A 24,155-nucleotide genomic window follows, 5' to 3' on the forward strand; every position below is an offset into this window, starting at 1 on the left:
CAAGATCTCTGAGTAGTTGTATGTTGTATAGTAAATGAAGGCAGAACATGAAGCATTAAAATGAAATCAATATAACTAAGTTAAGTTAAACATTTCACTCACTTCAAATGAAACTGGGCTTTACTTTACAAGTTTATATAAACCAAAAAAAAACAAAACATAGTGTCTTCTGGATTCAGACTGTAAAATGCAGGAATATCGTCTGATTATCTATGTTTTGCCCTATCTATCTTTATTTACTGTGTGAATTTTTTTTCAGTCACAGGAAAATTTTTTTTGAAATCGCTACCAGCAATATGTCCCTTTTTTCATGTATTTTATTACTTCATTTGCTTTTTCAGGGCTGGACCAAATTCTATGAGTTTTCACTGTCAGATCTGCGTGCAGGGTTTGAAATCATTGACAGACTGTTTGAAGGCAAGTGTCATGTATTTACATGAATTTTCCTTTATTGTTATCTTTTCCTTATTTGTTTTTAATATTTAATACAAGAAGCAGTACAATAAATAATGTGAAAAAGCATTTATTTCCTAAATGGAAGCATATTTATTTCTTCCATATACTGTGTAAAACATCTTTTTTATATACATATATACTCTATATAAATTATCAATTAGGAATATTGTGCAGCTACTAATGGAAATGTGAACATCATAAACTGGTCAAAAAAGTTAAAGGAACAATTTGAAAATACATTAGATTTCAATGGGAAAAAAAATCCTGCTGGATATCTATACTGATATGGACTGGGTAATGTGTTGGGAACGAAAGGTTGCCACATCGTTTGATGGAAATTAAAATTATCAACCTACAGAGAGCTGAATTCAAAGACAGCCCAAAAATTAAAATGAAAGCATAATGCAGCAGGCTAGTCCATTTAACCGAAATTTCACTGAAGCCACTCAAAATCGTACTCAGTAGTTTATATGGCCCCCAATGTGCTTGTATGCATACCTGACAATGTTGGAGCATTCCCCTAATGAGATGACAGATGGCGTCCTGAGTGATCTCCTCCCAGATCTTTACCAGGGCATCACTGAGCTCTTGGACAGTCTGAGGTGCAACCTGTCAGCGTTGGATGGACCGAAACATAATGTCCTAGAGGTGTTCTATTGTATTTAGGTCAGGTGAGTGTGGGGGCCAGTCAATGGTATCAGTTCCTTCATCCTCCAGGAACTGACTGCACACTCTCACCACATGAGGCCGGGCATTGTTATGCACCAGGAGGAACCCAGGACCCACTGCACCAGTATAGGATCTGAAAATGGGTCCAAGGATTGCATCCGATACCTGATGGCAGTCAAGGTGTCGTTGTCTAGCCTGTAGAGGTCTGTGTGTCCCTCCATGGATATGCCTCCCCAGACCATCACTGACCCACCACCAAACCGTTCATGCTGAATGATGTTACAGGCAGCATAGTGTTCTCCACAGCTTCTCCAGACCCTATCACGTCTGTCACATGTGCTCAGGGTGAACATGCTCTCATCTGGGAAGTGGTAGACCTGCCAATTCTGGTATTCTATGGCAAATGCCAATTGAGCTCCACGTTGCTGGGCAGTGAGCCTAGCGCCCACTAAAGGACGTCGGGCCCTCAGGCCACCTTCATGAAGTGAAGTCTGTTTCTTTTTGTTTGGTCAGAGACATTCACACCAGTGGCCTACTGGTGGTCAGTTTGTAGGGCTCTGGCAGTGCTCATCCTGTTCCTCTTTGCCCAAAGGAGCGCAAACGGGTTCTGTTGATGGGTTAAGGACCTTCTACAACCCTGTCCAGCTCTCCTAAGGTAAATTCCTGTCTCCTGGAATCTCCTCCATGCCATGGAGACTGTGCTGGGAGACACAGCAAACCTTCTGGCAATAGCACGTATTGATGTGTGATCCTGGAGAAGTTAGACTTCCTGTGCAACCTCTGTAGGGTCCAGGTATCGCCTCATGCTACCAGTAGTGACACTGACCATAGCCAAATGCAAAACTAGTGAAAAACCAGTCAGAAAAGATGAGGACGGAAAAATGTCATTGGCCTCCACCAGTTAAACCATTCCTGTCTTGGGGGTCATCTCATTGTTGCCCCTCTAGTGCACCAGTTGTTAATTTCATTAACACCAAAGCAGCTGAAACTGATTAACAGCCCCCTCTGCTACTTAACTGACCAGATCAATATCCCAGAAGTTTCATTGACATGCTGTACTCTGATTGAAAAGTGTTCCTTTAATTTTTTTCACACTTGGGTAAAGATGTCAGCTGAACAGTACTTGAGGGGGAGCATTATTTGGGCAGACAGGGAAAATGAAACCATGTTTCATGTTTATTATGGGTGGTCTTAGTTAATCTAATTCTTTAATTCTTTGTGGAAAGAAGAGACAGTAAATCAGGTTGATGATTTCCATTTGTAAAAAAAAAAAATGGCGGAGAGTCGATAAACTTTCAGTTTTACTGGAATCACTTTGCTGCCTTCCAGGGATACCTTGTGTGTAGGTAACGAACCAGAGACTGCAACTATGAGTCAAACCTCATATTCAGAAGTAGCATATAAAGAGATCAAAGAGGTGCATATGATGTTATTTATCTCAATTTACAGAATTATTTTGATAATGTCCCATTTAAGATACGTATTACCAAACTAAAAGAAGGGATGTTGAGGGTGTAGTGTGTAGATAGGTGAACATTTGTTCAAATACAGGAAAAAAGGCTTATGCAAGGAGACCTTACCTAATTAGGTAATGTTGAAAGTGGTCTCCTTCTGGAATCAGTGCTGAGGCCACTAATAATTTTAACATATCTTGCTAAGAACGTTAATAAAAAGCTGGTTAAGTTTGCAGGTGGTACCAAACTAGGAAGTATCAGAATAGGTAGAATCAGATAAAGATAAATCATAAAGAGTATCAAATAATGAATAAATAGGAAATAAATGCTGTCTAGCAAATGCTACATTGCTCATAATGGTTGTCATATTTAAAAAATAAAAAGTTAACAGCAGCAGAGAAGTGCTTGTAAGAACATGCTAAGGAAAAAGGCCATATCCTCCCTCTGATAGGCCAAAGAAATGTAAAATCTTTAGTCCTCAACAGAGTAGGCTACATATGGAAGTAAAGAAAAAGTATTCTTCTAAGCATTGGTAAAGCTGGTAGCAGAATTCATTTATCTGTCAATACATTATCAAACAAACATAAACCTGTCCATGTTAACTTAGCCCAAAGTTTATTCAAGCAGAATCAGATAGCTAACCTTGTACTGGACATCAGTCCATTAGAACAAGAGTTAATAAGGCACTTACTGGACATCAAGAGTAATGTGTACTCAAGCCAGATTCCAGTAAGCATTCAATGGGAATCTGGCTATGTACAGTAGTTGAAGTAGAGATCCAATTTCTATTAACAAGATTGATGGGCTAAATAGTTTACTTATGTTTTGAATAATATAAACTCACTAAACTGAATAGTATATAAAAGACAATGAACTAAAGGGCAGATGCATTTAAAATTATATAAAAAAATATTTTTTGCTAAAGGTAGTGTGTCAGTATATTTTGTGAATTTTAGTTTGAAGATTCTCATGTTTTAGACTTTCTGGTAACCTCAAGCTTTCTGACATCTCACACATAGCTAAAACCAACTGCCTTATTATATATACTTATGTTTTTGTGGGATGCTTACTTTAGATACATGATTAAACGAAAAATCAATGTTTTAGTATACGTATGTCTCATTTCTAATGTTTATCTATTGAGCTCATCTTTAAAAAAAACAGAAAGATCAGGTCACACTATGCAATAAATATTGAAAGGGAAAACAAACTTTTATGGAACATCAATTCTAGTAGAATTGTAACTTAAGGTTTGGTGCATGACACACTATCCACAAGAGATTTGGATTTCTAGAAAATCCTGTAACTATAGTAAGCATCGATGGATGAATTTGTCAAATGTTTTCATTCAGACCAATTCAAGGTCAGAATTCTTTAAATATTGTTACTTTACTATATAGAAAAACTAATTTAACATGTCTTTTGTAACATTTCTTTTATTAGTAATAAATATCATTATGATGTCTAGTCTGATTTTATTTGAACATCTGCACCTCCCTAACAATCATTCACGTTTATGAATATTATGTATCTATTTGGTTAAGTAAAAGCAATAAAAATGTGAAGAAAACACTTTCCTTTTATCATATATAGTGCACAGTAGGTGATAAAGGCTTACTGATGCTGCCATAGTCTCCATTTACATTTCAAAATGCTCACTGATAAAAATTAATATCATGGAAATGAACCATATGGTATAATGCATCTAATTAATATATTTGAGTTTTGCACTTGACCGAGAACTAAACGACTTAGATTTGGTACTTAGTTAATCCAGCATTAACCAGGTAAAATTTAAAAAGAGTAAATTACTTCTTCAGCCAAAAAAATAAATAGTACACAGAAGTTGTTAAGTTTTTAAGCAGTGCAAGGTTTATGTAGAGTATAACCCTAATGCCTAATGAAGCTATGTTTCACTTTAAATGTAACTTGTCTGTGTGTGTGTGTTTTTTTTTCCTTTTCAGGAACACAAGATTTCCAGTGGGATTTTGTACATGGTTTACTAGAAAATGCTATTTATGGAGGTCGTATTGATAATATCTTTGACCTGCGCATTTTGCGTTCCTATTTGGAACAATTTTTCAACTCAAGGGTCATAGCAGGGTCTAATTCTAGAAGCAGGAAGATGTCCCCATTCCCTTCTCAAGTCAACCTTCCAAACTCTTGCAGCATTGTAGTAAGTAATTTCATATATTTTCCACAAGTAAATAAGTTGCTATTCAACTTTATCAAGCTGAACAAGGCAAACATGGATTTTGTTGTGTATTAATATATAAAATTTATGTAAATGTTAAATATATGACTTACTATAAATAAACATCTTTCTGCTTAGAAATCCCTGTTTTGTGTCTGTGTTGGGTAGTTTGGCCATTTGAGTAAAATTTAACTTTTTAAGTTGTATATTTATTTCCACGAATTATGATAGATTTAAGGAAATAAATTCGGAGAAAGAAGCTACCTAAGCATCCATTTTCCAGTTAGACCTATTTGTTTTTGCATGCAACTTGCTACCAATGCATGCTGTCAACCTCTGAAGACTGAGCCACTTACTGCAGTATCTGGTTTATAATAGTTACCAACCCTGGATAGCTTTTCAGTTGTAGGGGGTACCTATGGATGTGTCAGTGGACCCTTCAATATGTAAATCCATTGACCCATTGTATAACCAGCTTATTTACAAACCGGATTCCAAAAAAGTTGGGACACTATACAAATCATGAATAAAAACTGAATGCAATGATGTGGAGGTGCCAACTTCTAATATTTTATTCAGAATAGAACATAAATCACGGAACAAAAGTTTAAACTGAGAAAATGTATCATTTTAAGGGAAAAATATGTTGATTCAGAATTTCATGATGTCAACAAATCCCAAAAAAGTTGGGACAAGGCCATTTTCACCACTGTGTGGCATCTCCCCTTCTTCTTACAACACTCAACAGACGTCTGGGGACCGAGGAGACCAGTTTCTCAAGTTTAGAAATAGGAATGCTCTCCCATTCTTGTCTAATACAGGCCTCTAACTGTTCAATCGTCTTGGGCCTTCTTTGTCGCACCTTCCTCTTTATGATGCGCCAAATGTTCTCTATAGGTGAAAGATCTGGACTGCAGACTGGCCATTTCAGTACCCGGATCCTTCTCCTACGCAGCCATGATGTTGTGATTGATGCAGAATGTGGTCTGGCATTATCTTGTTGAAAAATGCAGGGTCTTCCCTGAAAGAGATGACGTCTGGATGGGAGCATATGTTGTTCTAGAACCTGAATATATTTTTCTGCATTGATGGTGCCTTTCCAGACATGCAAGCTGCCCATGCCACACGCACTCATGCAACCCCATACCATCAGAGATGCAGGCTTCTGAACTGAGCGTTGATAACAACTTGGGTTGTCCTTGTCCTCTTTGGTCCGGATGACATGGCGTCCCAGATTTCCAAAACAACTTTGAATCGTGACTCGCCTGACCACAGAACAGTCTTCCATTTTGCCACACTCCATTTTAAATGATCCCTGGCCCAGTGACAACGCCTGAGCTTGTGGATCTTGCTTAGAAATGGCTTCTTCTTTGCACTGTAGAGTTTCAGCTGGCAACGGCGGATGGCACGGTGGATTGTGTTCACTGACAATGGTTTCTGGAAGTATTCCTGAGCCCATTCTGTGATTTCCTTTACAGTAGCATTCCTGTTTGTGGTGCAGTGTCGTTTAAGGGCCTGGAGATCACGGGCATCCAGTATGGTTTTACGGCCTTGACCCTTACGCACAGAGATTGTTCCAGATTCTCTGAATCTGCGGATGATGTTATGCACAGTTGATGATGATAGATGCAAAGTCTTTGCAATTGTTTGCTGGGTAACACCTTTCTGATATTGCTCCACTATCTTTCTGCGCAACATTGTGGGAATTGGTGATCCTCTACCCATCTTGGCTTCTGAGAGACACTGCCACTCTGAGAAGCTCTTTTTATACCCAATCATGTTGCCAATTGACCTAATTAGTGTTTATTGGTCTTCCAGCTCTTCGTTATGCTCAAATTTACTTTTTCCAGCCTCTTATTGCTACTTGTCCCAACTTTTTTGGGATTTGTTGACACCGTGAAATTTTGAATCAACATATTTTTCCTTTAAAATGATACATTTACTCGGATTAAACGTTTGATCTGTCATCTACGTTCTATTACAAATAAAATATTGACATTTGCCATCTCCACATCATTGCATTCAGTTTTTGTTCACAATTTGTTTAGTGTCCCAACTTTTTTGGAATCCGGTTTATAGTTCAGGGTCACAAGTAATCATGGCCTGATTCAAATTCTATGGGTGCAAGATGGTACCCAGTCTTGAACTAAGCCTCAGTCCATCGCCTCATCCTGGGTCAGTTTAAAGTTCAAAGTAACATAACCTAATGTGTAAAGCATGGGGAAAATGTGTAAATAACAGTGACTGAATAAGGATTTAATAGAAGTATTCCTGCAGTAGCACTAACTAATCCACCTTGGTGCTGTCCTCTAATATATACAGTGCCCTCCTTAATATTTGGGACAAAGACACATTTTTCCTTGATTTACCATTTTCCTAACAGTTTAAAATTACAAATCAAACAATTTAGACATGATTAATGTGTATATACATCTACAGGCTTTAATTTAACAATATTTGTAAACATTTCAGTCTTACAACACTTTTTCTACATCGTCCCTTCATTTCAGTGCACCATAATTTTTGGGACATAGCAGTATTCTGTATATTAAACTGTCATATTTAGTACTTTGTTGCATATCCCTTGCATGCAAAGATTGCTTGAAGTCTGTGATTCATAGACATTTCCAGGTGCTAAGTATCTTCTCGGGTGATATTCTGCCAAGCCTGTATACCAGCCATCTTCAGCTCCCACTTTATTTGGGGGCTTGTCCTCTTAAGTTTTCGCTTCAGCATATCGAAGGCATGCTCAATTGGGTTTAAATCTGGTGACTGACTTGGTCATTCAAGAATTTTCCATTTTTGGCTTTGAAAACCTCCTGTGTTGCCTTAGTAGTATGCTTGGAATCATTATCTTGTTGTAAGATGAAGCATCATCCAATAAGTTTGGAGGCATTTACCAAAATTTGAGCAGATAAGATGTTTCTATACATCTTAGAATTCATTGTGCCACTGCCTTCAGCAGTTCCATTATCAATGAAGAAACATGTGCCAGTATTTGTGGCAGTGAACAGATGAGGTGGTATGCTTTGGATCTTGGATAGTTCCTTATTGTCTCCATGCTTTGCTCTTTTTTTTATATAACATTTTTAGAGGCCATATACATGAGATACTGATTTGTTTTATAGTACCTGGGCTTAGATTGACAAGTCTTTTTTTATTTAGTTTTGTATAATTAGAATATTATTATAGTCTTTAAGCATTTAAGCAACAACACAGTGAAGGAAAATATTCTCTATACATTTATTGAATGTGTTATATAAATTTCATATAAATACTGTAGTTATTTTTTTGTTAGTATCTTTAGTCTTTTTGAGAAAACGGATTATAATGCAACCTCAGAATCAGTGGGTTTTAAAGCAAATCGGAGTTTTTACCATTTTATTGAAGACAAAAAAATGTATATATGTGTTCATATATACTGTATATTTATAATTTAAATATACAGTACCTATATATATATATATATATATATATATATATATATATATATATATATATATATATATATATATATACACATATTTAACAAAGTCTTAAGTTTTGCCACTGTTCCATTTGTAAAGTAGGTTAGATATAATGAGAGCTTCTGAGAACAGAAGGCTATTGTTTCCTCAGAACTTTAAGGGTTTTTTTTGCAAAAGAATGATAAGATCACCTTCTGTTTTTCTGAGTAGTAAATGTGATAGTAGTGCTGATTTGGTCTGATCTGTACACATAAATTTGGGTTGCTATGGAAAGGGAATCTTGTTTCTCTTTGTCTTTGCACCCTTTTCTGCATGTCCTGCTTTCTATAAATGTAAATAGTAATGGTGGTTTCAAATCCATTGAGCATCTGACACTTAACATAAGCAGAATTCAAAATATGTATTGTTGATGTTTGCATGCTACTGTCATATGAAAAAGTTTGAGAACCCCTCTTAATTCTTTGGATTTTTGTTTTGTCATTGGCTGAGCATTCAAAGTAGCAACTTCCTTTTAATATATGACATGCCTTATGGAAACAGTAGTATTTCAGCAGTGACATTAAGTTCATTGGATTAACAGAAAATATGCAATATTCATCATAACAAAATTAGACAGGTGCATAAATTTGGGCAACCCAATAGAGATACATCAATACTTAGTTGAGCCTCCTTTTGACAATATAACAGCTATCTAGACGCCTACTATAGCCTTTGATGAGTGTCTGGATTCTGGATAGAGGTATTTTTGACCATTCTTCCATACAAAATCTCTCCAGTTCAGTTAAATTTGATCTCTGCCGAGCATGGACAGCCTGCTTCAAAGCATCCCATTGATTTTTGATGATGTGCAAGTCAGGGGATTGTGATGGCCATTCCAGAACATTGTACTTCTCCCTCTGCATGAATGCCTTTGTAGATTGTGTTTTGGGTCATTGTCTTGTTGGAATATCCAACCCCTGCGTAACTTCAATTTTGTGATTGATGCTTGAACATTATCCTGAAGAATTTGTTGATATTGGGTTGAATTCATCCGGCCCTCGACTTTAACAAGGGCCCCAGTCCCTGAACTAGCCTCACAGCCACACAGCATGATGAAACCTCCTCCAAATTTGACAGTAGGTAGCAGGTGTTTTTCTTGGAATGCGGTGTTCTTCTTCCGCCATGCAAAGCGTTTTTTGTTATGACCAAATAACTCAATTTTTGTCTCATCAGTCCAAAGTACTTTATTCCAAAATGAATCTGGCTTGTCTAAATGAGCATTTGCCTACAACAAGCAACTCTGTTTGTGGCGTGAGTGCAGAAAGGGCTTCTTCTCATCACCCTGCCATAAAGATGTTCTTTATGCAAATTGTACTGATTTGTAGAACGATGTACAGATACACAATCTGCAGGAAGATACTTTTGCAGGTCTTTGTAGGTGATTTGTGGGTTTTCTGTAACCATTCTTACACTCCTGTGCATATACCGCTCCTGTATTGTTCTTGGCCTCCAAGATCTGGGTTTAACAGCAACTGTGCTTGTGGCCTTCCATTTCCTGATTACATTCCTTACAATTGAAACTGACAGTTTAAACTTCAGAGATAACTTTTTGTAGCCTTCCCCTAAACCATGATACTGCTTTGAGGATCCCATGCTCTCACTCTTCAGAGGAGAGTCAAAGGGAAGCACAACTTGCAATTGACCACCTTAAATACCTTTTCTCATGATTGGGCACACCTGTCTATGAAGTTCAAGGCTTAATTAGCTAATCCAACCAATTTGGTGTTGCAAGTAATCAGTATTGAGCAGTCACATGCATTCAAATCAGCAAAATTACAAGGGGACCCAAATTTTTGCACCGCCAGTTTTTCAGATTTAATTTAATTTCATACAACTAAATACTGCTTCACTAAAAATCTTTGTTCGGAAAACACACCAATACTCAGATGTTCCTAGGAAATGAAAGACATACCACTGTTATCTTTTTTGTTGAAAGTAGAGTAAATTATTATGCAGGCTGAGAGGGGTTCCTAAACTTTTTCATATGACTGTATAATGGTGGAACAATTTGGTATTTAGTTTAACATACAAAAGACACTTTCATGCGAGAATTCCATGAGAAATAAAATTTGCAAAAAACCTTTTTTTTCATTACTTGCAAATTAGAGATTTTGCTAACTGAACCTCAGGTTTCTAACTTACCTCACCTCAAACAAGTATAGAGTTATTGTTACTAAACAAGAATATATTATATATTATAGCAAAAGTAGCACTCGCTTTAGGATATCATAAGTTAGCAAACAGCTAACATTAAAACACATTGAGAATAAGATTATAGTTTTATAATTACACAGTAAACCACAAATGCAAACTCATATTTCAAAAAATATGCTCTTCAGTTTGTACTACACACACTAACAGAGTTTGTACATTGTCATTTCAGTCTAATATTGTGCTTTTATAAATTTACTATGGATAAGAGTCTACAGTTTGAAAGCTGTCCCAGTGATGGTCCAGCTGGCTTCACACTCCCTGGTTGCTTCATGGAGCCTCTTGAACCCAGAACCGTTGAGGATCATAAACCGTGATGAGCAGGCAAATGAGGACACAGACAAGCAGCAAGGGGTTGGTGCAGAAGTGCCAAGTGCTTTTAATAAAAAGCAAACAAAAACAGTGTTCAAAGTGCAGTGCAAGTTCTTCAATAAATAAATAATCAAAATAAATGTGAAAACATGTAGGTTAAAATGTTCACTAAATGATCCACTAAATGCAATGCTAAAATCATATTAATAATAATAATAGTTTCTTCTATTATTATTCTATATTATTGTTCTTCTTTCTAAAGTATGGTGTCTCCTCAGGTTATGCCATCAGGACCTTGCACCATGAGGAGATAACCACTGACAGGTGCAGTCACCCACTATATCCTGGATTGAGGGTCCTACTACCAGATCCTGGCATCTGTAGTACTCCCTACCAAACACCACTCACATCTCCTTCAGCCACTCCATTGGCATCTAAATGGGAGATGCTGTACAATGGGGGCTATCTTACTCCTTAGTTGCAGGACTCCTCACCAGCCCCACAACCAAGCGTGACCTGCCACTCACTTCCCCAGGGCATACTTCCAACCATCTGCCTCATTTCCTCACAACGCAGGTTTCCTTCCTATTTCTCCTTCCTTAACCTCCATTCTTTCATACTCTTTCTTTTCTTTAATCTGATCTATTTTTGTCCCCATTCTGCTGTGCAGGCTTCTTATTTACTGCCCAGTTGGCATTCTGCCTACTTCAAAGTGTGAATGAGGCACCACACTAAACCGCTCACGTTTGCACATAAATACGCAATCAGCCAAGAAACCCAATCAACCCCAGACTGGCACCTACATGCGCATGCTTCAGGGCCTAATTATTTATGTAAAATTAATGCTTCGTCACAAACCTCTTATCACATACCCCCAAAGCCACCCCCACCCCCAAGCCACCAGTTGCACGGGATGGTTCTATGTTCCTCCCAACGCAGTGTAACTGTTGGCCAAAGTGTGTGGCATGGCCCTATCACTGCACTAAAATTATAAAAGCACTAAAAACAAAAGCAATGAATAAATAGTACATGAAAAGTTCAAGATTCTAAAAAGTCCTCTTTAGATTTGAGTGGGTGGATTTGTAAAACCGTCAGGCACCAATCCCACTTGCTATTTTTTTTTTCTGCTCTTCATTCCTCACAGCCACTGGCTTATCCTATCACTGCCACCATTTGTGACAGTTGAGGTCGGCTGACCTGGACCATCACAGCCCCCCAAACTAAAAACAAATCACTGGGTGGCAGTTAGTATGTTACTTATGTGCAGTGTCCATGAGAGTTGAGAAAGACAGTTTTAATAAATAAAAATGTTATTGTTATTATTATTTTTATTGTCATTGCTACTCAAAGTTTTTTCCGGGATTGCCTTTTTGCTCTGACCTAATTCAGGCCTAAGCCAAGACGTAGGGCAGTTTTTGATGTGGTGTATACGTATATGTGTATACTGTATGTTTTAGGGGATGGTATTTGTGTTAAGGAATTTCCTCACCGGGTGACTTGTATTTAAAATGGCTGCTTTCTGTAGCTATATGTGTTGGTTTATATGTAATGTTTGTAGGCTTTTGTGTAGTGTTTGTGGGATGACGCCAGTGGTAAATACAGCAATGGACACAATGATCACCTTGCCCTTTCCAGACAAGTGGTGTTTTTCTTCTTTATTATTTTTGTTGTTATTATTATTATTACTGTTAAGAACATCATATTACACTCTACCTCACAATAGCTAATGTTGAAAGAAAAGGAAAGAAAGGCTCTTCCTTATAATATGTCAGTTCATGGGCAGAAAGTTTTTACAAAGACTTGAAAATGTTATATTATGTATCACAATAACAAACCTAACAGAAATTGATGTGGCTTGTTGAATGCATGGGTTAAAGGTTGATACACTGAGTGTATATTGTTTTGAATAAGCTCAAGAGAGAACTTTTCATTTAGTGGAAAGCTTTGCTTTTTGCACCTACTGTTTTTATACTTACCAGTCTCCCATCTGTGAAGACTGCCTGCTTTTGTGATTGTCCAACTAAAATTATACATCAATGCATTAGTAAAATTAGAAGTATCATTTTCAGTTAACTGTATAATTTATATTATTATTTCATTTTGAAGGACTATCGCAATGTTATTGAGAGTTTACCTGAAGATGACAAGCCTGGATTTCTTGGTCTACCTGCCAACATAGATCGCTCATCACAACGCATCATCAGTTCTCAGGTAAGGTTATTGTTAAATGTGTGTGTCCAAGGCAATGTACAGTAATTACTCCTGAACTTGTCTATGCTTAAAAGATTATGCAAAAAACAGCATATTCCAATAATTTTGAATGTCAAAATATATTCAGAAATGGCCAGATTAATTAGATATTAGCTTGCAGTCATGAATTTAGGGACTGGGACTGAGATGTGCATTGCATGAAACAAAACCCTTAAGTCACTGTGGGTCTTCAGCACAAAATTAAATACCATGCTGATGTTGATGCAAACAGAAATGGACTTTCAAATATGCAAAGCAGAGCTTGTGGAAATATTCTGTTTCCAAGGGAAATTCATATAGTACACTTGCTGTATCAATCTTTTTTTTAACGTATATCTATTGTTATAGATTATAATGAAATATTATATAAATATTCCTGAAATTAATCATTTTCCTTGCTTAAAGTATTAAATTATCACTGAAGCAGTTGTACATATAGTACTGTCCTGCAATGAAAGTTATGCTTGTTAAACAAAATCTTGCTTAGCAGATGGTGTTTTCTTGAATATGGAAGACATTAAATGTAGGGAACTAAAGTCTCAGAAGTGCTGCATGTGCTTATATTACATTCCACAGAAAATATGTCAAAATATCTAATCTCTTGCTTACATCTTGCATTCACTATTGTTTTAAGTAAGTTGAACATTTGATGTACAATGTATGACAGGAAACTGTTGTCTACAAACTTCTTTCACCCAAAATGTCATACTTAGGATGAGTCCTGCTCCCTTTTTATTATTATTATTATTATTTTTTTATTCAGCATGTCTGTTAGTGTATGTCTAGTCTGAAATGATCAAAATCCATATTTTTTCACATACTCGCCTATGATCAATAGCCTTAGACTTGTTCCTAGACAAAATTGACTAGTAGCTTTTTATTTGGCATGTATTTTTGAGTTAACAGCTTACTTGTGAAGACTGGGCATCATTTGTGGCCTCTATTACTTTCTCACTGATCCATCGTAACAATTTCATTGTTTACGTGCAGAAAATTAAATGGAACCATAACACGTACTCTATAAAAAAAATTGAATACTCATTAACATTAATTAGTCTCATTCATTCATTCATCTGTTGACTCTAGCTATCTCTTGTAATTCTCAGGTTTATTTAATCGAATTTAGGGTCACAGGTGTATGGCAGCAAACAGTTCTGAACAGTGAGCTAGAGCATTCACAGGGCTTTCAAAATTGCTAACATTTCTCTCTATATATAAAATCCTAAGCCTAAAAGTGCAATGATTTTGTGCAACGATTTTATGTAACTTTTTTGTCACACTTTAAATTGGGTTTATTTTAAAACTTACATATAGTGGAACCTCGGGTCACGAACGTCTCTGAACACATACAAATCGGGTTACGACTGTGGACACTTTTTCTATAGTGTCGTTTCTTGTGACTGAAGACAGAGATATAATTAAAGTTAGTAAAAAATCTTTTATTAATACACACCAGGCAAGGGTAAGATGACAGAGAAGCACAGTCCTAGGACACCTGCCCTTCATCTGCCCTGAGGGGTCGGTGTCCCAAATCTTTTATAGGGCAAAGCTTTGTCTTATGACTTTAGTTGCACAAGAATTTCAAGACATTATATCTTTACAACAATTTGCTTGGATCAGCATTTACAACATTTTTAAAGTTCATCAGTTGGTCACTTGTGGTTTTTTGTCTGTTAGGAAAAACAAGAAGTTGCACTTGCACTATAGACAAAACAAGGCCTGCATGGCTTTTGTCACGTACACCAGATTGATCAATACTGATCAACTTTTTATTATTTTTCCACACGACCAAAAAGTTAGCCAAACTTTTGCATCTGTTCACGACCACACACTCGGGTGACGAACAAGCCAGTTTCCCTTATGGTTCGTACATGCCGATGATTTCTGCACGTGTTCAGTCTCTCCCTGTACTATACATTGTTCTCGGTACATCATGCAGAGGGACTCTCCCTCAAAACTGTAGCCTCCTCTCAACCCAGCTTTCTCCTGTGGTATAGCGGGTCCACAGCTCCCGTCAAAAAGGCCAGTTTTAATAAATAATCACCGCACTCGTGGCTTACCGAGGGGGCGTGGTGGTGTGTGGCCAAACCGGTTCCTGAGGAGTTCGTGATGTGGGTGTTTCACACCTAAGTGTACAGGTGAGAAGCGGTCCGCATCCGTAATTGTTCCCAGGAGCTGCTGATTGCCACGACTACCACGTCCTCTTCATAAATAGAAGCGCGAGTAGGCTAAAGGGAAAAAGAAGAAAACAGGAAAGAACAGAAGGTTGCAAGAGAAGGCAGGAAGCAGAAGGAGAAAGCCGGTGCAGGAGAGAGCGCAAGTGAGCGCGACAGAGAGAGCGAGCGAGAGAGAGAAAGAGAGCGAGCGAGCACGAGAGAGAAAGAGAGCGAGCGAGCACGAGAGAGAAAGTGCGAGTGAGCATGAGAGAGAGAGAGAGCGAATGAGCGAGCGCAGGCTTGTGTGCTGCTGAGAGCGAGTGAGCGCAGGCTCTCATGTAGCTGAGAGCGAGCAAGCAAGCGCAGGCTCGCGTGCAGCTGAGAGCGAGCCTGGGTGTTTGTCTCAGTGTTATTCAATGTTTTTACATTTAGTTTACTATTATACTGTGCATTCTATGGTATGATTAACTATATTTATGCTTAAAAATCTTTAAAGAAAATATATTTACATACAGTTTGTAGGGTCTGGAATGGATTAATTGTATTTACATACAATCATATGGGGGAAATTACTTTGGGTCACGACCAAATCGGGTTACGACCAGAGTTTTCGGACGAATTGCGGTTGTGACCCGAGGTTCCACTGTATATTTGTTTGGTATCATTCTTTTCAGAATTTATCGAACTTTAATGTAATGTTGTTAGATTTTCAGATTCTTATTCCATTTTTAAATTATAAACTAAAAAATATCAAGAACTCGTGTCCCGCGAGACGAGATATTGTGCCAAGAGATTTAACCACGCCCGGGGCCAGAAATAAAAGACAAAGTATAGGACCGCTGCTGTACAGGCTTTTAAATGTTCGAAGCACTGCACGACATGTAGATCGAGCAAGCCAGCAGCTGATCGAGCAAAGAGGAGGTGAAAAAAAAATATTTGTTTCCCATTGTATAACCGTTTAAGAGGGGATTTCTACACAACGCAAGCGGCAGAGATGCAAAGTGGCTGGTTCATAGTGCAGGCTGGGGGTGTTGGCGAGCGAAGCGAGCAGGGGAGAACCTCCAGTTAAATATAATGCTTGGGGGTTGCAGAACAAACAACTTTCATTGTTTATTTAGTAGAAAGATGAGAAGGCTTTATTTATAAAAAAGTTACTATTGAGGAGAGGAAGCTGCTAATAGTACCCTTATTTTAACGAGTGTAGTGCTGTTAACCAATTCAATTCAGTTCAGTTTATTTTTGTATAGTGCTCTTCACTGAGTTCAGATATAGACTGCTGGAACAGGTTCTCATTTAAAATGCAAATACTGATTTTACAAATCACTAAATGCAGAGTAAGTGCACACATAAAACACAGATTTGTTAAAACATAAAACAATTTAAAAATTGTTTAACACCAATAGAAAACAGTTCACAACAGCTTAGAGCAGAGGTTCCCAAACTGTGGTACGGTATGCAGAGCCTTTTCAGGTGGTACGCATCGCGGTCCCAGAAATTTAATTTATCTGTGCAAAACCCTTTATGACAAGCCTGTTGTGAGCAAAAACCAATGAAACTGTTTAAATACAATAATACGTGGATTCCCAAATTTAGTGTGGTGTGAAATTTTGTCATCTGAATAAATAAAACCTATTATTCGAATCAGTATTTAGTTCATTTAACGCTACCATAATTCCATTTTGTGGAAGTCAACTTCTACTTCTTCACTGTTTGAGCTTTTGGTCACTAGATGAAAGCACAACGCCGACACTATTTAGTCTTCGGTAACTCTGCCTCACAGAAACCACTCACGTTTGTTGTTATACATGCACTGCCGCTGTATCGCATCGTAGTCACTTGATCTAAGCACAAAGCCGATACCATTTCGTCTTCGGTACCTGCGTCATATACAGGCCGAAGGCAGGATTTAGTTTTGGGGCAGAATTTATCAATTTATGTACTGTACATGCACAAATTTTTTCATTAATTTTATGCATAATTTCTTCCAATTCTTTAACTTTTATACAGATTTCGGGGCGGTTTAGACCCAAACTCCCCCCCTTACAGCTCTCCCTCCCTTTCAAAAAAGTGTGGGTGGTACGCAACGCAACTCACTTAACCTCAGGTGGTACTTGACGTCCAAAGGTTTGGGAGCCCCTGGCTTAGAGGAAAGCAAAAACTCTAGGTAGCAGCATCACTGGAGGAAATAAACCTCTATGAGGACCAGGTAAACTATAAGAGACAAAATGAAAGACATAGACACCATTACAGACATGGAGACCTAGGCCAACTAGCCATCCACAGGATTTTAGCTAGTAATAGGTTTTTATAGTAGAGTCTGTGCCAGGCCATCCAACCCGATAAAAGAATCTTTTCATCTGTTGATTCCATTGCTCCCAGTATCTGAAATGATTTTTTTCAAAAATGTTACTATATTCTAGAGCCATAGTATATAGTAAATATTTCAATCAAGCACTCAGAGGTTTATCCAGTTGCTGCATTTTCTAATGATCTCGTAGTTATACAGATCAGGGAGCTGTGTTCATGGTCATATACTAGTTGTCTTTACCAACCAGAGCCAAGGGTAACTACCCATTTATAATCATTGTTCTTCAGTCTGTACAAGGCAGGGCTAAAAGTACAACTGCTGAGCTGAACACTGCAGTGTCATTGCTTGAGAAGGGCACTGGGATACATGACCTGGACAGACATTATGAAAATAACATTTCACTGGGCTACATTTTTCAGCCATTTATACACTTTTCTTTTTGCAGTAATGTAGCATGGTCCCAAGTGTTCACACTTTACTGCCAACATTTTAATGATACCCGCCAAGGCTCATTGTTTGTTTTGTTTAAACTTCTGATTAAAACCATTCTTAATGGTTTCAAAAATTAAATGAAATCTAAAGAAGAGTTTTACTTTTAAACTTGTTCTCCTGTTTGTCAGTTGGTAACAAAATTGTTTTATCAATTTATATCCTACAGTATACTGTTTATGAAACTTTTAAACTGGAAAAATTGTTTCTATTTCGCTGCTGTATTTGTAATTTAAATAGAACAGTCAGAAACACTCATGATGAGAATGATTATGTGTTTCCTAAATAAAAAATAATGTGAAAGTACATTTTCTGAAGCCATTTATAGAATATAAAATAATCCACAATTTGCCTGACTTTAGCAATGAAGTATTCAAATGGTTTACCACAAAGAAGCTGTCACCACGAGCACTTCTGCAGAAAAGGCTAGGTTGTGTTACTTGAGATTTTTTTCTTTTTAAATATGTTAAATTTCAGAAAATGGACTGCTTCATGTACATTATTTCTGTCGGACTATACAATAGATGTGAAAAACAGACTGCTGTTTTTTTTTCTTTATTACAGTATCAGCTTAACCAAAATATTTTATTTGACATCCACTTCTGCAAATACATAGTAAAATTTTAAATGTAATAACTGAAAGTCTTGTGTTTCTTATGCAAAATGGAATTGTTTGTTTTCTTGAAAACAAAGCATGATTCATGAAAACAAAACTAAATATTGTGTCATATGCTTTTGATAGGCGTATCAAAGTTAATATTCCACATTTTAACCTCACAGATGTGACAGTGTTTTGTTTATAAATATAGTACCTGCAAAGTTCATACTTCACCGTAGCATTATAACAAAATAATTGTGATGTTAAATCAGTTGGCATATAACTTAAATCAGCTTTGGAATCATTTTCCCATCTTCAGGAGCAACAATAAAACTTGCATCTGGTCCACATAGAAATCTCATTAAACACAGCACTTGTTAAGAAATCCTGTAGGCCACTTGATGTGCAGCATATGCACATATAGTGTAATTTCAGAAATACGTTTGCATTTAAAAGAGCTCTGTGGGTCCTTTTCCTCTTGTGTAATTGCACAGTTGCATAACTCTAATAAAGATCATTTATTTTTGTTTTCCCTTGCAGTGGACTGGCATGTTTTAACAGATTTGTTTTTAAGTGCTGTAAAAATCAAGATGTGGATTGCAATGTTGATGAGTTGCTTTGCATTCATTTTTTAATTTAAAGCATCTCAATTTAATTTTTTTAACTGTTTTAGTGAATGTCTGATGATCCTCTGAAAAAAAAGTATTCTGAAAAAGTTTAGCTTTTTGTGTTTGTGTAGACATTTATTTTGTTGATAACATTTAATTGGCCAGGGAGTGGATGTAGAGGTGGTCCACTCCTACAAGTACTGGTCCACATATCACAGGGAAACTATACAAGAAAAGGCAAAGCAGGCTCATTTTCCTTAGGAGATTGTGGTCCTTTAATGTGGTAAGTTCCATCCTTTACAGTTCTATAACTCTGTGATGGCCAGTGCAAATTTATACGCTGTGGTATTCTGGGCTGCTACCATCACTTCAAGAGAAGCCCACCAGATTAACAAGCTAATTAAAATGACAAGCTTAGCTATAGGATGTACTCTGGACCCCCAGTAGGTAGTAGCAAAGGGTACAGTTAAAACATAACTGAGTGCCATTATGAAAAATGCTTCACATCCTCTCTCTGACAAGCTAACACTGAGGACTGTCAGCCAAGCTAATTATTCAGCAGAAATGTGTCATGTAACGCTACTGTGGCTTCTTTATACCAACAGCAGTACATCTGCATAATGCATCACTGTGACTATGATAGCCAAGGCAGAAGTTTCCTTTCTTTTTAGTATTCTTGAATGGTGCCGCATGCACCTTAAACTTTCACTCTCCCCTTCAGTTGTCCTAATCATCCTTCATACTTCCTCATAACATTAACACAGATGCTGTCTATTCCCACTCCATACTTTCCCATTGTCCATATTGCCATCTCTCTTTTTGTCAGACACCTTCTGTATAACTAGAAAAGCATAATACATTTTCTTTCCCTTCGCCAGAGGCTTTTTCAGTATTTACTAAACCACAGAGATTGCTATTTGCTGATTTTCTTTAGAAAAAAGTACCATGAGTTTCCAAAATGCATCTTCTGTTTAATCATTTTCTTACCTAAGTATAGTGAAGAGAATTCACTTTTTGTATGGAATGATTAATATATCCCAATTTTGCTGAAAACATTATGATTTATTAAAATGGTTGATGTTTGTATTAAGTTGGTTCTTGTCAGCATACAATCAAATATGAGTAGTAATTTATTTGAGGGCCCTTGCATCACTGATTTAGTGACTGCTTGTTCTGCAGGAAATGCTTTTGATCTCTAGACAGATGACATTTATTATCTGAGACTACAGCATTTATTGTACAGTTTCCTTTAGATAATTTTTTGAAGAAATGAAAATAAATAAACAGCATCAAGAAAAAAAAAAATTAATTTAGCAAACAACCCAAGCACAATTTTTCATGGTTTTCTTCTGTCCATTAGCCAGTGGTGAAAATGAAGAATATGCATTTTATCAGATGGTGAGACATCTGCTTTCCATCTTATTATTTGATACTCCACCTTAATAAAAGGATGAGTCTAGGTGTCTATCTATGTGTCTGGTTGGTATGTCTCTGTCATTTTAAAAGATAGAACATCACTAACATTTTTAGTCATAAAATACAGATGAGACGTCACTGCTTGCCACAATTTCTGACAATGTGTCGATTTACACATGCTAGTAAGAATTTCACTGTACTCTGTGCAAGTGACAGTAATGACCCTGTTCAAACCAATATAAACATACTCACAAATCTTAGTTGATTGTGCATATATTAGTTGATTGTGTAAACATAACTTCTTCCTCAAATTTAACTTCCACACTACTGCTTTCGTAAGAGAGATCAAAGCAAATGTTGTGGTGAAAAAGAGTGGTTGCATAAATATACCTGTACATAGCCAACAGTCTTCATAAGACACTTTCTTGCAAAATACATTTAATTGTATTGGCAGAAAAATATTTTCAATTAATCATTCATGCCATGTATTGCATTTATACTTTATGTTTGGAATAATGCTGAAACATTTTTTCAGACAATCAGCCTTATTTTTTAATTCTGTCTGAATTCTGTAGATTGACATAATATAGCACTCGCAATAATGCTCAAACATTACTGAGGATTACTAATATAGGCAGCAGGTTTATATACCCGGAGGTGTCAAATAAAGCATCCATTTAAAACCCAACAGTATTTTGTTTGTGTTTCTTTTTTCCACTGATTACATCTCATTGCATGACTTTCCACAACTTTTTTTTTAAAAAAGCAAAAACAATCCTGTTGATTTTCCTGATGTGCATTTTAACATGCTACTGCATTTCCTCTATTACATCTGAATATGAGTATCAGTAGCCTCATGCATCTATTTTAATCAAAAACTTTGTACTCATTAACTGAGTAACTGGCACTGAATGGTAACTGTTTAATAAATAAGAGGCAACTGTCTTACAGGTATTAAAAATGGTAAGGAACATATCTTTTTTTAAGGACAGCAGTGATATAAATGTTTTCTCCTAACAACACGTAGTAAATTTAGGTGGTTCTTAATCAATTTCAATTTTCAATAAAATAGTTTGGGAATTTAAATGTAACATATGAGTAAATTGCCTGTACTGTTGTATTTTTAATCTAGCCATTTATTTGAAAGATGATAAAAAGAAACAGGTGAAAGAAAGTGAGTGCGATAGTTTTGCTCTGTTTAAGTCTGTTAATATTGCTGTTTGTAGTTATTTTTGCTTACATGCTACTCCTGAGTTAGATATGGCTTAATTCAGAGGATGGGAAGTATTCTTCATCTTACCTTTAGCAGTCCAACACTCTTGATTTTATTGTAATTGTGGAAATTAACATTAGAGGATACATGTATATATATAAAAAAAAAAATGTTATGTATAAAAATGCAGTGACCTAAAAGTGCTACTGAATCAAATTTCCTACATCTACCCTTCTCATCCATTTAAGTTCAAGCCAAAGAAAAGAAAATGTAGCTTGAAAGAATATTCAGGTATGGTTTAGAAGCCTCCTTCCTGCAATAAATGGAATCTCAGGAATCTCCTAAAGATGTCACCTAGTCAAAACCTCACCAAGTGCATATTTCACAATCAAGGTTGTGCACTCATTCATCATTTTCAGTTACTCAGAGACAGTCAAAAGACTGAGGATCTAGTCTAGCCAACAATTCTTGAAACACCCAGACAAGCTAATGACAACATGAATAAAATAAAGACTGCAGCAGATCACACTTAAGTACTCAAAGGAGTCAATGACAAAACCTGCATCTCCTCACCAAAAACTTAGAAAACAAATAGATTTGTTCTGTTACAAAAATATTAAATCATAAATTGGTTCTCTGAAGTAAAATATGCTAAATTACAAAGTAGCATTAAAAATGGGTGTATGGTTTACAGATTCAGTTGTATTAAACAATGCACAGCTGCATATACTTTGCAAAATTAGGTCTGAGAACTTAGAAATAGGTTCAAGGCCAAAATCAAATAAATACAGAATCATGAAATTAAAAAAAAAAAGAGGAATTTAGGTATTGTGTCTAATAGACCTCTTTCGTAAATATTCTTTATTTTGTATTGCAAAATCATAAAGCACTGTGCTTTGTAATTTGCAATGCAATATAGTAAATATATATATATATATATATATATATATATATATATATATATATATAAACTCAACAGGGTAGTACTTAAAACACCCCTGGTGATTACATTTAAGAATGTTACAATGTGATAAACACAGTGCTTTTATTTATTGCTCTGTAGATACTACATATTTTTAAAGAATATTTTCTGTTTTACTTTATAGAAAAGCAACATAACCTTGAAAATGTATCTTAAGAGAATGTGTAATTGATGTTTTAGGAGAAGTAAATTTAACACTGAAATTTGTTATCTCTTCTTCTGAGAAGACCGTGAACACGGTGGACTCAGCTGGCCATATCCAAGTTAGACAGAAAACAGCAAACTATATATTTTAAGGTTTAACTAATTGCATTACTGTTGTGGCATTTTTAAATTTGCCAGCATAAATTTGACACAGTAGATAGACTCTTTGTACCATTGCATGACACAGTTATACTCGAGTTAACCTTCATTGCGAGCTGGATATTTTGAACATATGCACAGACAATTAAGTGGAAAATGCCAATCAAGCACAGATCGTTTAGCAACAGCTCAGAAAAAACTGTGAAGTGAGCTTGCTAAAAATGTACTGCAAACTTAACAAGATGTACTAATTTAGGCCATAACAGCAGCAAATTCTAGACATTCTAATATAATTCTTCAAACTTTTCAAGGAGACGTCATTTAGCAGTATTTTTGATCAAGAAGAACAAATACTGAAACTGATTCAGTATTTAAGAACTAGTATAGTTACAACTCTTGCTGGTTTGCGCTCAATGGTATTAGAGTCAGCAACAAAATGTACACATGTTGGGCCATAGTAAGAGGTAAAGTATACACTGAACTGAAAGAAGAGAGTGAAACAAATAAGGCATATGATGCCCACCTGGAAAACAGATGGCAACAAAAGCATAACACTATCTTCTTCTTCTTTTAGCTGCTTCTGTTAGGAGTCACCACATCTTTTTCCATATTTTCTTTCCTCTGCATCTTGCTCTGTTACACCCACCACTTTCATGTCCTCTTTCACCACATCCATAAACCTTCTCGTAGGCCTTCCTCTTTTCCTTTTACCTGGTAGATCCATCCTTAACATTCTTCTCCCAATACACCCAGCATCTCTCCTCCGCACATGTCCAAACAAATGCAATCTCGCCTCTCTGGTTTTGTCTCCCAACCTTCCAACCTGAGCTGAACCTCTAATATACTCATTTCTAATCCTGTCCATCCTGATCATACCCAATACAAATCTTAGCATCTTTAACTCTGCCACCTCCAGCTCTGTCTCCTGCTTTTTAGTCAGTGCCACCGTCTCCAACCCATATAACATTGCTTCCAATATTTGTTTCTTTACACTGGCTGCCTGTCAGTTTTTGAATTGATTTTAAAATCT

The 24,155-nt window shown here is 36.6% G+C and overlaps 1 protein-coding gene across 1 annotated transcript in view; it reads left to right on the forward strand.

Moving 5' to 3' along the window:
• LOC120523157 (cytoplasmic dynein 2 heavy chain 1) overlaps nucleotides 1–24,155 on the forward strand; it is a 417,821-nt gene that overhangs the window by 306,877 nt on the left and 86,789 nt on the right. Inside the window, exons 81-83 of the mRNA XM_039744175.1 lie at nucleotides 342–417; nucleotides 4,544–4,755; nucleotides 12,909–13,013. Coding sequence (XP_039600109.1) covers nucleotides 342–417; nucleotides 4,544–4,755; nucleotides 12,909–13,013 — 393 coding nt within the window. The remainder of the gene's footprint in view (nucleotides 1–341; nucleotides 418–4,543; nucleotides 4,756–12,908; nucleotides 13,014–24,155) is intronic.

The sequence above is a fragment of the Polypterus senegalus genome, chromosome 2, assembly GCF_016835505.1.
Source record: "Polypterus senegalus isolate Bchr_013 chromosome 2, ASM1683550v1, whole genome shotgun sequence".
Taxonomy (NCBI): domain Eukaryota; kingdom Metazoa; phylum Chordata; class Cladistia; order Polypteriformes; family Polypteridae; genus Polypterus; species Polypterus senegalus.